A 17626-nucleotide genomic window follows, 5' to 3' on the forward strand; every position below is an offset into this window, starting at 1 on the left:
TGCTCATGCACGAGGAGCAGTGACTGGACTGGACTGGACAGGATTGGATTGGATTGGAAACCGTTTAAGCAGCAGCAAGCATGATAATCAGCTAATCCTAGACGACCAGGAAACCTAAGAATAACCAGCTGAACCTTAGCTCACGCAACGTATATCCTGGCGTAGCCGAGCTAAGCCACTGCTAGTTTTTTTTAAAAGGAGAGTCAACCACTTTATCTGGAGTGTATGCCCTCTAGCTCACATGAAAGCCAGCATTTTATGCAGCGGGGTAACCTCAAGGAATTGCTAAAGAAACTGGCAGAAATAGTTTAAATTTGGCACTAAACCTTCTGAAGTCTGAAAGGTTGTGCCATGTAGGGTCTAAACGTCACAATACTGTACGTACACCAGCAGTTCCGTCAGTTTCAAAGCACTATTCAAAGGCCACATAAAAGAAAAGGGAAGAATGCAATTTATTATTATTCTAACTGAGGACAAGTTTCTTAAGTCTTTTAATCTGACGTACAGTCAAAAGTACACTGCCAAATGGCTCACTACCATGGTTGCGAGCATTCGTTTTGACAGCATACGCAAGGCTGGAAGACCTAAAAGTTCCACTTTCAGAAGTTCTACATCCCTATCAGGAAAACCTTTTAGGTGCAGAGCACTTTAGGGGCTCGCCTTGTCATCGCAGCTCGCTCGCTCGTCCCAAGTAGAGCCACACGGCGTTCTGTCGCCACAATATCCCACAGAGGCTTCGAAAGCCAAGCAGTTTATATAGTCATACGCCTTCGAAACTCGTGAACTGCTGGCACTTGTCATACATCTCCTTGTTGTTTAGCGCAAAGAAGACTGCAGGTATATTTTAGGTGAAATATACTTAATGAACCGGCAGCGCCCGCGTTCATTTAGTTGGGAATGCCCATTGGGTTGGTTTTTACGATAGTGAGCGAAAAAGAAGGGCAGTGCATTGCCGGCATGTGCGGGAGGAAAAGCAAGCACAAAAAGAACAGAACTCCCGCTGGCACAGTTTCCGGCTGGGGGTGCGTGGGCACTGTGAAGGCGGGAAATTTGAACTGCATTGGGTGGTAGCAGTGAGCGAATAATGGTGCCACAGCCCACTATGGCGAATTACTGCTCTGCACTTCTGACAGCGTTCACGTTGAGTGGAACGGCTTTAATTTTTTGGTTCAAGATGTTTTGAGTGATACCTTTCCATTTGGGATGGGGAATGTGTACTCCATAAATATCGGTTGTCACAAAGAACAGTATGCTTGCAGGCACTGCCATTCACCGAACACCCTACTTTCCTCACTACATCAAATAAGCAAGGAGGGGTGGCAAAAAAATATTTGCTTGCAGCAATCTAAACTCTCATTTTGCCTTTTGTCAGATCTGGGATCTCTAAGCTCAGCTTTTATATTTTGCCACTTGGTCAAGGACAATGTAGGGTTCTTGAGGGAGTAAAGTTTATTGGAGCAAACTTATGGTCCACAAAGAACTCAATTAAACGATACATGAAGTCGAGAAGCAGTCAGCCAAGTAATGTGCACAGACAAGCGTTGGCAAAATTAATGCCAAAACATTTTTTCTGTGCGCATTTATCTACAGTGCTCTCATTACTAGGAACGTCGATTTAGATCGAGAACATTTTTAGATTAAACGAGAACAATCTGGGATCCCAAAGTTACCAAAATGCAGCCCCCTTTCCTTATCGAAGCAAGATTCCCAGTGCAGCATACAAAAGGAGTGAACCCGTGCTTCGCTTAACACAAGATAAGGTAGCCAGATGCAGCCAGTTGCTGGTAACAAAAGTTAAACCGTTCCACTCAATGTGAAAGCTGTCGGAAGTGCAGGGCAGTGATTTGCCATAATGGGCTGTAGCGCCGTTATTCACTCCCTTCTACCACCCAATGCAATTCAAACTTCCCGCCTTTGCAGTGCTCGCGCGCCCCCTGCCGGAAACTGCGCCAGTGGGAGTTGTGTTCTTTTTGTACTTGCTTTTCCTTCCACATGTGCCAGAGTTGCACTGCCACATTTTTTCGCTTACTATCGCAAAAACCAACCCAACAAACGTTCGTAACTAAACGAACGTGGGCGCTGCCGGTTAGTTACGTATATTTCACCTAAGATGTACCTACAGTTTTCTTTGCGCCAAACAACGGGGAGATGTATGACAAGCGGCAGCGTTTCACGAGTTTCGAACAGTTATGACTATATAAACCACTTTGCTTTCGAAGCCTCTGGGTTACGCCACGACGACAGCCGCTACGACGGAACGCTGTGGGGCTCTACTTGGGTCCAGCGAGCGAGCTACGATGACAAGGCAAGCCCTGGTATGTGTCCTTGAGCCCTTGTAAAGTGCTCTGCACTTAAAAACCCAAATAAACAAGTCAGAAGGTATAATTCATGGCGAAATAGCCAGCTATAGTTCCTGTAAGGGCACCTGCTCTCTTCCAGTCAGATGCTCTGCTCATTTGCCCCATGCATGGCTAGCGTTCACGGTAGCAAACGAACCACCCCCCTCCTCTCACAGAGTGAATAAACCGGGTGATATAGCGCCCTGTCAACGTACTGCATTGGGGGGTGGGATGGCGAGTGCTTCGTAGAAGACGTGCTGCCCGTGGCCAGCCGTGAGTCGGGTGTTGAAGGCCTCCCTCGATCGGCCGGTGACGATGACAGCCACTCGGGAGCAAGTTTCTCGCAAGCCACGGAGCACCTTGAGGAACACTGCAGGCAACGATGAAAAAACAAGAGGTGATAAGCGCGGTACACTATTGCTTGTGAGTGCAGCTCTGAAGCGGCCATTCCCGCTGGTGAGCGTAGGCGTAACCAACTGAACTATGTATTGTCTAGGGGAAGACAAGTAAGAGCGAATGACAGCGAAGAATGCGCGACGAGGAAAGGAGAGGATGAGAGTGGCAAACGAGGAAACACGGTGCTGCGCGAGTGCAGCCCTGTTTGCGGCGACTGCTGTGAACCGCACTTGCGCATCATCCTTGGGCCCTATCCCCCCGTCTTCCCATTAGCGAGGCAGTTACACTCAGTTTGCAATGTGCCAAACAACATATTGTCCATGCCAGCCACGCTACCCAAAATTTTCTGTCGTAATACAAAAAGAATGGTCTGTGTTGCACATACTCACATGTCTCTATCAAATACTTTGCCTCTGTTAAACTCAAAACTGAATCACCTAAACAGCCATGCCTGAATTTTGCATAAGAAGTGTCGTAGTAGTCGTCAGCAATCTTTTTTTGATGTAACTGTCGTGAAAGAAGGCACAGAACGACAAAAATCTGGCAGGAGAGAATCAAGAAGATCAGATAGCCCCGTGAGAAATAAAAATTCTTCAATCCTAACACCGAATTCGGTACCCTAGAACAGAAGCTATGCACTGCACCTGCCTCGGGACAGTCAGGCATGCCAAGTGACATGTGACATTTTTGTATCCCTTTTACCTTGCTAGTTCCAGGCTGCATCATTTCTTTTATCAATGACGATTTTTTGCAGCATTGATGACACAAAAGGAACAGTCTCTACAGACAGGAAGCAGGTCTGCAACTAGCTCAGCATGCAGCAATATATGCCTCGAGCTTTGCGATCGCTGCGCCGCCTGCTGCCGCCTCTTTGTGGCATTTACAGGACAAGCGCTGCGTGGCTGATAGGAACGCATGCAGTGTTTTGGTTCTCCTTCACTTCTCTTTGCCTTTCTGCGCACTAAAAAAACTTGTTATGGTCACGTCTGTAAGCAAATAGTAAATTTTGGGCACTTGAAAAAATAGCTGCGTTTTGGTAGAGTGTTCGAACACAAAGAGCTACCCAGGGATGCGGTTCCGGGTGCTTCTTGGACGCTCTTACGGGTGTCGGCGACGGCAGCAGCATATTACCACTGCCACCTCCAAATACGTTAGGCACAAGTGAATTCTATTGTCGCCTCTTTTAGACCTGATACTGGCACAGCAAAAGGTTGGTTTCATTTCGGAGCGCAGACATGGAATTCAGCTTTGTTTCGAATATATACGTTGTAGAAAAAAGCATGGTTTGGGGATGTGATTACCCAGTACCTGACAATAATTGCACCTTTTATGGAATATAACCCACGCGAATATCTTAGGTATATTCCAAGGCCGTGCGTCATTAAATATGTGCCCGCTCAAGCCTTATAGCAAAAACCAAGCAAAGATACGGAAACCACGAAAAAATAAATGGTTTGCAAGTCCGGAAGAAATATAACAGCTCGTACGGGAATGAAAAAAACCCAGTGAAGCTTCGGAAAGGCTAGAGGGTCCAAACCTAAGCCAGATAGAATTCCCCAGAGCAACTAAGATGCGAAATGCACTGCTGTTCTGCGAGACATGGGGGGAGGGGAAGGGGACGCTTAACTATTGTTGTGTACGCAGAGCGAAATCAAGGAATTGATGTTTTAGTAATCGGACACACAAGCTGTGCATTCACTTTCCTCTTGTTTGTCAGCTTAAACGAACAGCTGATCACTTCATGGATGCATTTTTTGAGATATACAGGGTAGGAGTTCCCAAGCAAGAAAAGGTGTACAGTCAAACTCCGCTACAACGAAATTCACGGGGATCGCGAAAAATTTCGTTGTAGCGAGAATTTCGTTGTCGCGGAAAAATCAGTAAATAAAGAAAACAGGGCAGGCGTCTAACTGGCGTCGTGAAATCTCCCACCTACCTTTTCGCCCCAATGTTGCCAACTTGCTTGGAGCTCGCTCCGCCAAAAATAGCACCCTTTTTATAGCACAGAGTTTATATCGTAATTTGCGGTCACAATGCGTCTCGCGGCGCTTAGACCAGCGTTGTAATATGCACGTCGTACTCGTGGAGATCCGCGCAAAAGCAGGGCGATGATTTCCGCCTTTACCTCGAGCGAAAGAAGCTTCCGTTTCTTGCTCTGTGGCGCCGCCATAGGCCCTGGCAACCGCAGACGAGACCGAGAAAAAAAAAGCACAGGTCGTAGCTGACGAAGCGAAGCGTGCAGGGGTACCGAGCTAACTCTAAGGCGCCGCTTTGCGCAAACGGCTATCCATTCAGGGGGCCCCGGTCACGTGAGCAGCAAGGTCAGTGCTCTCGCCGGCGGGCCCCGCCGACGGGTGCCGGGCGAGCGCGAGAAAGGGCGAGAAGCAGACATCGAGAAGCGGCAGCTTCTCGATGTCCGGATGTTCGGAGAAAATGTTGCTACTACATATATAATTTACATTGTTAGAACTTATCAAAATTAGTTAGAGCGGTTCAGTCCGTTGCAGATCGAGTGACTTGCGTCCCGGGAAAATTTCGTTGAACCGGGAGAACAATAAAAAAAGTGGTTCGTTGTGAAGGGAGTTTTAATACATTGGGGCCTATGGGATGCGGGCGGGGAATCGAAAAACCTTCGTTGAAGTGGGAATTTCGTTGTAGCGGAGTTCGTTGTAGCGGAGTTTGACTGTAGTTGGAACAGCGTGGTATCTGATAATGCCCTGTGATTTCAGTTTGTGCTAGATTCTGCAGGCTCCCTGTGTCATATGACGATGTTTCGAAGGAGCGTGTAGTTGCGGATGCGGATTACTCTGTAAGCCTGTCTCCGTGCTGCTTGCGGCGGAGATATGTACCGTGTGATGCGGAATATAGGTCGAGATTTTTTACAGAAAAATTTGCCGAAAAGCCACCCCTCGACCTATATTGCAGCCATTTGGCAGTTGTCATCTGGCGACCGGGCAGCCCATCGAGCCCATCCAAACCCCAAAGGCACCATCGCCACCACCATCAATCGGACGCGACGCCATCTTTGTTTTGTTGCTTCTCTCGCTGTCGGCGAATGTGTGTGTGCTATTTTCTTCTTGCTCAAAATGAGTTTAGGCACTTGGTGCCAGTTCACAGCAGCATTTAAAAGAAAAGTTGGGGGTTTTCCGAGGTCAATGACGTGTCCGCCTTGCACCAGTTCGGTATCGCCAAAAGAAGTGCTGCTAGCGGCGTTAGCTAAAGGGGCAGCTCTCGGTATGCAACGCTCGGAAGACCTCGCTTCATGGGCGCTGCTCTGTGCACCTGTGCTGCTGTACAAAGGGGAAAATTTTGTCCGCTAGCGTCGTGCGATGTCTCTACAAATGGATACCCCAAGATGTTTGCTGACCTCCTGCACAGACTGGCTGTCGCTACGGCCTGCACACGAGTGTCCCATGCTTTGCGCTCGCTTCACGATGACATGGTCTTGAGAGTGTTGGTCTTGGTCTTGCGACTGCACCGAGGACGACTTGCTGTGTTTGCGACAGCGAGCCAGAAGCAGTCGTCCGACGATACTTCAGACAGTTTTAAATGAGTAATCAGACGAAACAAGTTATAGTCTCAATAAAACAATGGTTGGTACCTAATTTTTTTTTGCATTTTTCGGCTACAAGGTAAGGGGGTCGACCTATATTCCACCTCAACCTATATTCCGCATTATACGGTAGCACATTTTATTTTTATTTTATTTTATTTACAAATACCTCAAAGACCCCAGTGGGCGGGGTTTTACATGAGGGGTGGATGAAAACAAAAGGTTACAAGTATAGGTACAGGTTACAAGTAAGCAAGTTTACAAGGTTACAAAATATAAGTACGAAAGGTTTCGGTACAAATGCTTAAAAAAGAGTGCACAATACAGAGTGAAAAACATGGCAAAATTAGTACAAATATTCTTCAATGGCCGCTTTGAAGCGCGCCGGATTCGTGAGAGCAATGATGTTTTCGGGGAGGCCGTTCCAGTCGATGGCTGTCAGCACGGAAAATGAATGAAGGTATGCAGATGTGCGTGCGTGGGGGGGGGGGGGGGTAAACTGCTTCGGAATGGTTTATGCGATTCGATGGGTGGTGAGCGGTTTTTATGAATGTTTGTGAGCACTCGCGTCGCGACAAGACGACCCAGCATTAAATCTTTTGTCGTGTGCTGATTTTTTAGTACAATTTTTGCATTATCCATCGTACTTCTTTCGTACAATGTTTGTGAACTTTATGCCACATTGCCTTGTCCACAGTATTGATGAATGTCCGAGGCACGCGTAACTGGCATCGTGCTGTCAGGCATGAGTGCTCCACTAGATTATGTAAGTACGCAAAACTGATTTACATCGTAGTGTATAGCCGTAGCACGACCAACTGAGGAAACGCTGCTTGGAGACATGGTTAGTGAATTTCAGGGCAGTGGAATTACAATCAGCTCCATGCATGAGCCCGTTTCGCGAAGCTTGCCCGTGACCCACACCTGGAGATTATAAAGACCGAATGTACCACACTAAGACCGCGTCAGAAATTTTTACTCTTGTAAATATACTTCATTTGTGAACAGAGTGACTGCTTTACATAAATATGTATTTTCAACGCATCCAAACGATAAAGCTCAGTCATGAACGTGCCGCAAAACCAGCGGCCACACTGAGGAGCGGGCAGAAACTCCCGCGGCTGCTTTCGAAATGGGCCGCTAAGGGGATTTCAGTGACGCCCCTACAGGCAGTGCTCAAGGCGTACAGAGGAACTCCTCAAAAAAAAGCCTGTTGTGCAGTTTCATTCACAATAAGCACGAAATGCATTTTACTTAAGTCTTTAGAGTAAGTACTAGTTCGTACCCAAGCACTATGGTGCTTGTGGGAAGCCCCCACCTCATGGTGGCACAGCAGAAGTAACTGCTCTGATAAAGAACAGGTTCTTTTTAGACATTGTCACCGCAGAAATGACTAACTTTGGCCCAAAAACCATGAAACCTCATTCATCGAAACTCACTCACTGCATCTGGGCGTGTGGGAAATCAGCGAACAACTTGCAATGCACTCTCTCAAATGGGGACAGAAACCAGCCACGAGATGGCTTTCAGTGGTTCCTCTATGGGCAGCGCACACCATTTCTATCTTCCAGGGTGACAAGAAGCTATGCTGCTCACAAAGCAGGTGAAAAGCCTTCGGTAGCCCCACCCCTTCTCGCGTGCGCACTGCGCACACACACTATGATAGAGTGTGCATGTTTTGGAATTGAGGAAACTTGTAATCCCCACTCTGTATGAAGTCCGCAGACGATGCGCCTGACGCGATCCAAGACGATGGTGCGGCTATTATCCGCACGGCTCTTAGACAATGATGGCAGGGTTTGCTTGGGCCCTGTAAGATGGCTTCAGCACGCGAGAGCAGGGAGCTCGAGGGATGCACCCATGCAGGACAAACGAGAGACACTTCAGCATGCGGGCAGGACAAACAAGAGACACGTACTTTACCGGCTACCAAAGCTCTGATAGAGTACCTGCAACACACAGGTCTAGACCAGTCGCTGTGAATAACTCGCCCTATCTGTACGCATCAACTTCTTGAACATCATCGCCATCATCTTCATCACGTCATCAACTGGCGTAGCAAGTTAGGCATTTTAGCCCAGCTAACATCGCCAGACTTCATTAAAGATTTCTCTCTCTCTCTCTCTCTCTCTCTCTTCAGCGCACAAGAGCACGGAGCTCGAGGGATGCACCCAAGCAGGACGAATGAAAGACACTTTATCAGTGACTGTGAAGTGCACCAGCTCTTCCCCTCCAGCCTGGGCTGACCGACACTCAAATGACTCTGGCCGTACCCAACCACCCCATTACACTCCGTACCCAAACCACCCCACCACATACCAATGCCATAACCATGCAGGATTGACCAAGAATAACAAACACTGTGCTTACTATCCTGGGAATGCATGCTTGTTTATTCATTCATTCATTCATTCATTCATTCATTCATTCATTCCTTCATTCTCTCTCTCTCTCTCTCTCTCTCTCTCTCTCTCTCTCTCTCTCTCTCTCTCTCTCTCTCTCTCTCTCTCTCTCTCTCTCTCTCTCTCTCTCTCTCTCTCTCTCTCTCTCTCTCTCTCTCTCTCTCTCTCTCTCTCTCTCTCTCTCTCTCTATCTATCTCTCTCTCTATCTATCTCTCTCTCTCGCACGCACGCACGCACGCACGCACGCACGCACACACACACACACAAAATCGACAAATCCTTAGGTCCAAATGGTTGAACAATACGTTGGACAAGTAATAATGAATACTACTGGTTGGTTGAGAGACATTTTTCTTTAGCCCCAAGTGGAATTATCCATGTTTTACTCGTCATTTCAAATCACCTTGCTTTGCAGTGGATTGCTCCATCCTGCTCCAGCAGTACATGTAGCATCAGGCATGACAGGTTCCGTTTCACTGGCTCATTAAACTTCAGTTACCCTGCGTCAAATATTGCTGAACTTTGACCCACTTGCCAGACACTCCGTATCATCCCAGGTTCCACACAAGGGACAGTTTTGCAACCCCGACAGTATTGAAGGAAAAACGGAGGTTAGACCAAAGCCTCACCGTTGGCCATTCTGTTGGAGTAGAGGGCGTCGGGGCTCTTCTCCTGCTCAGGCGACACCATGGACCCGGCCAGCATGTCCAAGTCGTCAAACACCAGCACTGCGGGCTGCCTGAAGCAGCACTCAGAGACCAGGCCCTCCCACACCTTCGCTACCTTGTCGGCATGCCTACCTGCACGGGCAGAACAAGGCAGTTGACAAAGCCACTCCTCGAGAACACCAACCGCTTCCAAGCAGATTGCATTTGTAACCCAGCCATCAATTTGGGTTTCAACAGAGTAGAGACAGCGAGTAAGTAAAGAAAAAAATGCTTACTAAGTAACACAGTAAAATTACTCATCATTTTTTTCAGCCCTCCACGGTCTGCAGCTGAACTAGCAGAAATTTTTGTATTGAAGCGGTCATAGCCATTGCAGCAATCACATATTTCTTGCTTTATTGAACAAGGTGTCCTATTTTAAAGAAAAGATTTTTTTGTTTCACTGAATCACTGTTTCACCGTTGCTTTATTGAATGAAAAATCCTATTTTAAAGAAAATATTTTTTTTTTTCACTGAATGAAGTGTTCCGTTTAAGAAAAGAAAGATAGAAAGGCACATTGACCATGTTCACAAGGTGGATCGGTTGGAATCTTTCTGGTAATACGATTCTTGGCGCACTGCATTAAAATTGTGCAATGCAGACTTCATTCCTTTTTTTGTAAGCCCTTCCCTACCCCTCCTCCCTGCCAACAGGCAGCATGACATACGGGTGGTACAGATGGTATTCACATAAAAGTTTAGCGGGCGATTTCTTCTCTTGGCAACACTGAAAACCGCCATGACAATGCCCACCACGACAGTGCCCACCACGCCTGCACATGCGTCGCGTCCGCATCTCGCAGGAAAAAAGAACAGGCCCCAGCGTCCGCCGTCTGCGCCGTTACCACCCAATTCTCGGCCATGCTATCAACAGGCACGGATTACAGCAGTGACATTGTGCGGTGACGCTCTACTTGCACTAGAGGACTTCGCATCACTACCAAAGAATCGAGTCGCAGTTGCGAAAGGAAGCGGCACGACGCAATGCCTACGCCGCCGCACAGTTGCCTGAGAGTACAGATATAAACACAGATGCGCCCGCACCTTGCCCACGGCAGAGTTGTTCAACACAAAAGCCAAATAATGGTCCCGAAGAAATCGTGAGGTTCACACAGATGACGATTGAGATACGGTGGTACCGTAGCGGCGTAGCAGTGAGTGCACTGTTAGCTGGGGGCTAGCAACATCCATCGGCGAGTGGCCGAACGGCCAAAGTGGAAACGTTCGCCGAGAGTTGAGCAATCTGTGGCCGATATCAAAATGCAGCAGCTGGCGATCATTTCATTCGTGCCTTGTGACAGGTAGGCTTTTAGGGCGCTGCGCGAAGCAGTAGTTAAAGGGACACTGAAGAGTGGAAACAAGTTGGCCTGTATCGATGGATTACAGTGCTGAGAATCTAAAAACGCCATTCTTGCAACTAGCAGTTGTTTAATTAGGCAGGAAATGCCAGAAACGTGAAAACAGGGGACGACACCCCATACGTTTTCGGGTGCTACGATTCGTGACACCACAAAAGTGGTAAACGGCGAGAGCTTATTCGAGAAGCATCTATAGATGTTTTCCTCAAATAAAAAGTTCGTAAGTGGTTGAGCACATGAAATGTATGTAAATCGCAGCTTTCCGTGAGCTTATTGTATCTAAAAAAACACAGACTACAGCTGTCATCATTTCCTTAATGGGGTGTGCTGTTAGGAAGATATGGGGAGTTAGCTCAGGCGAGCAAACAACTGCACCGAATCTACAGGGCACAGGTGACGAAGGGGGTGGCCGTTTGACGTCGGCCGACAACAGCGGTAAGGATGAGACAGAGTCGAACAAAACAACAACAGAAAGACTTATATTTGAACAAGCAAAATACTATACAAGCAAGAGGACATGAAACGCTGACGAGAGATAACTTAGAGCGAATACAAACGCGAGGGACAGTTCAAAGACAAAACGTACAATCAAGGAGCGTTAACAATGAATATTACGAGGTAGAGCAGTTAACTAAAAAAAAAAAAAAAACAGTTCGATGCATATGAGAAACAAAGTCCCACAATATTCACCGACCAGGCCGGATGATGCACCGCTGACTGAGGCGATTCGGCTACCTATGAAGCAATGCTTCGACGTAGGCCAGGCCGTCTCAACACGATCACAGTGATTCAAGGCCCGGGAGTATGTTGGAGTCCTCCAGGATGCGGATCGCCGATGGCAGTGCACTCACGGGCAGAAGCCGTTGCCACGGCTTCTGCCCGTGCGGTGTCGGGGCACGACACCGCAGGACCGGCAGTCATGCCTTTGCATCTTTTGACGCAGGTCGTACTGCTCGGATTCTTCCCGTTTCCCCGAGACGTCAACTTCGCCAACGAGGCGTCGACTTCGCTGTTTCTCCGTGACGGTCGCCTAAACCTTACCAGCTGCGGCGAAGCAACCTTCCACACCCTGGCCGATCATTCGAGCGCGCGACCTACCCTACACGAGCTTCTGCCCGCCGCGACCGGTTGCCCCTTCCTGCTCCCCCGAGCAATTACCGGCTCTGGACATCCATGCCTACTTAAGGAGCCTCCGCACCGGAAGCAGACGGGGCACGACACCGCAGGACCGGCAGTCATGCCTTTGCATCTTTTGACGCAGGTTAGTTACCTCCGCTATTCAACACAGTACTGAAGTGATAACCCCTTTCTTGTTGCGGTGTCGTGCCCCTATGACCCAGACTGGCGCCGTGCTATTCGCGTGTGTATAGATGCCATTGCATTTGACTTACTGTGTCACTTGTTGCTGATTCTGTCCGGTGACGTTGAGCTAAACCCTGGTCCTACCACAGAAATTCTGGCTGCCATAAGTAAACTTCAAGAATGCCAAAATGCTATTCAAACTGAGCTAAAATATCTGAAGACCACACAGTTATCACAAGAAAAAACGATCACAGATATCACTAACAGGCTTGCCGCACTGGAAATCACGCAACCGAAAAATAATCCCGACCCAGTTGTGCACGAGGCAAATGCAATCAAACGTGAAATCGCGGTCCTTCAAGCGGCTCACACAGATACCAACAACCGAATGCGGAGGAACAATCTTCTGTTCCTGGGTATCGATGACGCAGAAAAAGAGACGTGGCAGGAAGCTGAAAAAAAAATAGTCGAATTTTGCTCTGCCACCTTGAAGCTGCAATTGCACGACAACGCTACCGAACGTGCCCACCGCTTAGGCAAATTTAGTAACAACAAAAAAAGACCCATAATTGTAAAGTTAAACCACTTCAAGACTGAAGAAAATATCCTTGCTTGCGGCCGCCAACTGAAGGGAACTGATTACGCCATCCGAGAAGATTTCGCTCCCGCTACTCGATACGCGCGCTCCAAATTAATACAATTCATACGACCTCAAAAATGTGCCTTCAAACTCTCCGCTGATAAACTGCACGTAGGAAGTAAATCTTATTCTTACGACGCGGCAACCGATACCGTTTTAGAGTGCGAAAGCTTCCCTCGTTTGCGCCGTTCCCCCCTCAGCATCATCTCAGTGCCGAAGCATGTGGTAACTGACGCAGAGCAAACCACCAAGTTCATTCAAACAACCGTCCATCCTCTTCTGTAGATATCAACATTGCTTTCACCAACATTAGAAGTGTAGTCCCGAAATGAGATCAGTTACACAGTTTTATCACAGACATTGACTCCGACATAATTCTTCTCACCGAGACATGGCTGAATGACATTAAAGATTGTGAAGTTTTGTCCTTGAACCTAAATTACACACTATACCGCCATGATAGAAAAGACAAGAGAGGAGGTGGCGTTCTCGTAGAAATTAAAAGTAGCCTGTCATCCTCACTCGTCAGCCGCGATGACAACCTTGAGCTCACATGGGTGTGTGTGCACAATTCATCGGTTAAATTAGTGTTCGGCGTTTGTTATCGACCACCAGACAGTAATCCACTTTTTTGTGACCACCTTCGCAACTCCCTCACAAACGTCAAAGATAAATTCCCCGAAGCGCCAATTTTCCTTTTTGGAGACTTCAACTACCCTCACATCAATTGGTCCTTTCTCGTGGCTAATCAGTCGCCCTCGAATGAACCCAAACAGTTTCTAGACTTGGTACTAGACTTTAACCTTCACCAAACAATAACGACGCCTACTAGAGGTGACAACGTACTTGATCTTTTGCTCACCAACTGCCCTGATGATGTATCAAGTGTAACAGTACTGCCCGGACTTAGCGATCACAACCTTCTTCATGTAGCCCTCTCTATGCCAATAAAAAGACGGTCACCTACGAAGAAATTAATCACAGACTATAATAGAGGAAACTTTGAATTAATCAATAAAGAACTTACTCACTACTATGAAAATTTTGAAAAGTCGTACGAGGCTCGTTCAGTAAACACCAACTGGGAACTCTATAAAAACATGTTGCTCAGCTTAAAAAAGAAATATATACCTACAATCACTGTAAAATCAGACTCGAATAACCCATGGTTCAACAAACACTTAAAATCACTGCTAAACCGGAAAAAGCGCCTGTATAGAACCGCAAAAAGCAAAAACAGTCCAGAAGCATGGGAGCGACACCGCCTCTGTGAGGTTGAATACATCAAAGCTTTAAATGACGCCAAAGACAAATATTTCCAAGTTGACTTGATTTCAATACTCCGCACAAACCCAAATAAATTCTGGCGCACCATTTCCACCAAACCACAAACTAACCAGATAAACCTTGTCGATGCAAGTGAGGAACCCATAGGCGTCAGTGATTCCGCAGCAGCCCTAAACGAATTCTTTACATCGGTCTTCCATGATTTTAATTCTTGCCCTATAGAACCCTTGCCCAACTTCTCCCCCAAAACAATGCCTGAAATACAAATAACCCTGGATGGCATAACCAACTTAATCCGCTCTCTTAAAATATCATCATCAGCAGGCTGCGATGACATCAATGCAAAATTACTTAAAGGTACTATACATATCTCTAGTAAATTTCTGTACCTTATATTCAAACAGTCCTTAAAGGGAAGGTGAAGCGGTTTTAGAATTAAAAGAAAAGTTGACTAGCAGCAAGTACACATTGAATAGTTCATGTGTACGAAATATTTTCGCAATACATGCAATAGAAGCGGCGCAATGAGCAAACAAAAGTGGCCCGATGCCCCGCCCCCATCTCGCCGCGCGATGCCGGAAGACCGAAGAGCGCGGGCGAAAACCGGCTGAAAAACGTCATACCTGGACTTCCGGCCGGATCGGCCGCCTTGGCCATGCTCTTTTCGCCGTGTTTCCTTGTGAATGATACTCGCTGTTGTTGTGGTTGATAGCACCCATTTGTACAATTTTCGTGTTCAAAAAGTATGCACGAACGCCAAACGAGGCATACGTTATCATGCCGTATTCCTAAGCAGAATAATGCCACGCCGGGATGCTTGATAACATACGGAAGCGACAGCCGAGGTGGCTGTGCTTGATGACAGAGAATATACTACACTACGTTAAATACTTTGTAAACCGCTCCAATGCGGTTTTTTTTTTTTTTTTTTTTTTGATGCGACGGACGTGAATGTTCACATTAGATTCTAGATTTAGGAAGGATGGGGAATACTGCTGTACTTTGGCCGGGGATGTTTCGTTCAATTCCAGAAACCAAGTCACATTTGTTCAGGAAATACTTGTTTCGTTAAACGCGTCGCTTTTCTTTCCCTATGGGCTCAGGACAGTGTTAAAAAAAACAATTTTTTTGGCGAAACTAAAACAAGGGGCCAATCCTGATAGAAGTTCTCTCCCGGCTAAGAGGTAAACAGTATTCCTACAAAGTAAAAGAACCAAGACAACCAGATTACCTATTTTGCAAGTATACATGTCACGATAAGGTGATGTTTGTCTGGAATTAAAAAAAAGCACCACTCCGAACCACCACCGTGCCATAATTTGTGTTGACTACGGGGGCCTAATTTTTTGCCCAAGATTCCGTGTGGCTGCATATTATAACCTGGCAAGCACTTGTTGTCACTGAACCTCAAGTGTGCTCCAGTGATAGTCGGTGATATATATAATGATGATAGTAAAAAATTAGGAGCGAAGAGTAAATATACGGCCTCTGTCCGACTAGCGCGGTAAATGCTTAAATCTAGAAATGCTGAAACAGGCCAACGATTCATTATCACAAACGTTTGGTGATTGTTACCTAAAGTAACGCAACTATAACGTAACTGCCTTGTCCGACTGGTCTGTTAATTATAACGAGGTGGCCGTAATATTGTAGCAGAATGCGCAACGCACAAGCGAAAATCAAGCCCTACTACAGCCAATAATGCTGAGCAGGCACTAGTATGCTGCAGTGTTTTCAGAATAAATGCATGTGAAGCAGTAAGACGCCACTCATCGAAGTGCAGCTAGCAATCGCGGAGGCGCCGTAGCGCCGCTGCCGAAATTGTGCGCGCGTGTGGGTCTGTGTACGGGGATGAGTAACGGGGCTGGGGTGGGCGACAACGAACAAAGGAAATGCGGAAGCAGAGTCTGCTTGTTGGTTTATGCATGTACCGGCAAGATGTGTCTCGCATATACGTTTACATCGCATGAACGCTATTTTTTCGCGCAGTGCACGTACGTGCTTTTCGCTGGTAGATAAAACGCCCATTAATCTACGGCAGAAATGGTTTTGTGTATAATAAGAAACAGTTAAGGCAGTACCTAATATTAACATAAGGTATAAAATCCCCCTATGCTGGTTGCCTAATTCAAAAATATTTTGATGGAACCCACTAGTCGACGTCCTAGTCACTGCTTTGGGGTTCTCTGTCATGTAAAGCAAATTTAAGCTCCAAGATAATTGAACCAACAGCACGGGAAATTATAAAACAAACTTCCAGTCATGTACGAAAATTAAACTGCAAGCTAAATTGCCGCAAAGGCAACCGTGCGATCGTTCGCAATGCTTCCGACAACCCGCGCGGCCGAAGGGTGTCCTCCTTTGACGTCATGACGGGCGCAACCAATCAGGGGCGTCAAAAGACGAAAAGCGCGCGTCTTTCAAACCGGGCCGCGCTTTTTGCAAGATAAATGCCACTTGGACTCATGTACGATAAATTTCAATGTGATATTCGGAATCAGCGCGCAAGAAACTATACAACTGTTAATCTAACTCGAATTTTTTGGAAAGCGCTTCAGCTTCCCTTTAAGCACAGGAACCTTGCCTGACGATTGGAAAAAAGCGAAAATAGTCCCCATTTTTAAAGGAGGCAGGCGCGATGCACCTTCCAATTACCGCCCGATTTCTCTTACCAGTGTCCCATGTAAGCTCCTCGAGCACATCATAGCATCTAACCTAATGTTTTACTTAGAATCAATCAATTTTTTTTACCCCTTCCAACACGGCTTTCGTAAATCTCTGTCTTGCGAAACTCAATTAGCCGAATTCACACATGACCTGCTGCAACACATGGACGACAATCTTCAAATTGACGCAATATTCCTGGATTTTTCGAAGGCCTTCGACCGCGTTTCTCACAAACATCTGCTTGCAAAACTATCTCCCCTTGGTATCAGTCCAAACATTATAAAATGGCTTGAACAGTTTTTAACTGGACGCGTCCAGTTTACCTGCGCCAACAATTTCCAGTCAGCTCTAACCAATGTAACCTCAGGTGTTCCCCAGGGCACAGGCTTATCTCCACTCTTGTTTTTGATTTACGTAAACGACCTTCCTACTAACATAACATCAAAATTGCGCCTTTTCGCGGACGATTGCGTCCTGTATAACCCCCTTCTTTCACCTAATGACACTATCGCCCTACAACATGATCTAGACACCATCGCTGCCTGGTGCGAAAAATGGCATATGTCTTTAAACCTCACAAAATGCAAAGTAATGTCTTTCACGCGCAAACACACCACCATGATTAACATTTATTGCATTCACTCCGCTCCTATTGACCACACCAGTGCTTACAAGTATCTCGGACTTCATATGACGCCATCTCTATCATGGGTGACACATATCAAAACAATCCGCTGTGAAGCTTCACGCACACTTGGGTACTTGCGACGCAACTTAAAATCCGCATCTTCCGAAATAAAAAAAACTTGCATATTTAACATACGTTCGACCGAAACTTGAGTACGCATCATCCATTTGGCACCCATTCCAAGCTTATCTCAGCGATGACTTAGAAGCCGTGCAAAACCGCGCTGCTCGTTTCATTGCTTCAGAATATTCAAGACGAACCAGCATAACCGCCCTAAAACAAACT

General features: G+C 46.7%; 1 protein-coding gene across 1 annotated transcript in view; it reads right to left on the reverse strand.

Moving 5' to 3' along the window:
* LOC144169287 (peroxisomal ATPase PEX1-like) overlaps positions 1-17626 on the reverse strand; it is a 156216-nt gene that overhangs the window by 104878 nt on the left and 33712 nt on the right. Inside the window, exons 9-10 of the mRNA XM_077698364.1 lie at positions 9321-9491; positions 2555-2709 (exon numbers count right to left, since the gene is read on the reverse strand). Of these exons, the coding sequence (XP_077554490.1) occupies positions 2555-2709; positions 9321-9491 (326 nt within the window). The remainder of the gene's footprint in view (positions 1-2554; positions 2710-9320; positions 9492-17626) is intronic.

This window comes from Haemaphysalis longicornis, unplaced genomic scaffold, assembly GCF_048455015.1.
Source record: "Haemaphysalis longicornis isolate Haplotype H1 unplaced genomic scaffold, Haemaphysalis longicornis Haplotype H1 scaffold_2, whole genome shotgun sequence".
NCBI classification, from domain to species: domain Eukaryota; kingdom Metazoa; phylum Arthropoda; class Arachnida; order Ixodida; family Ixodidae; genus Haemaphysalis; species Haemaphysalis longicornis.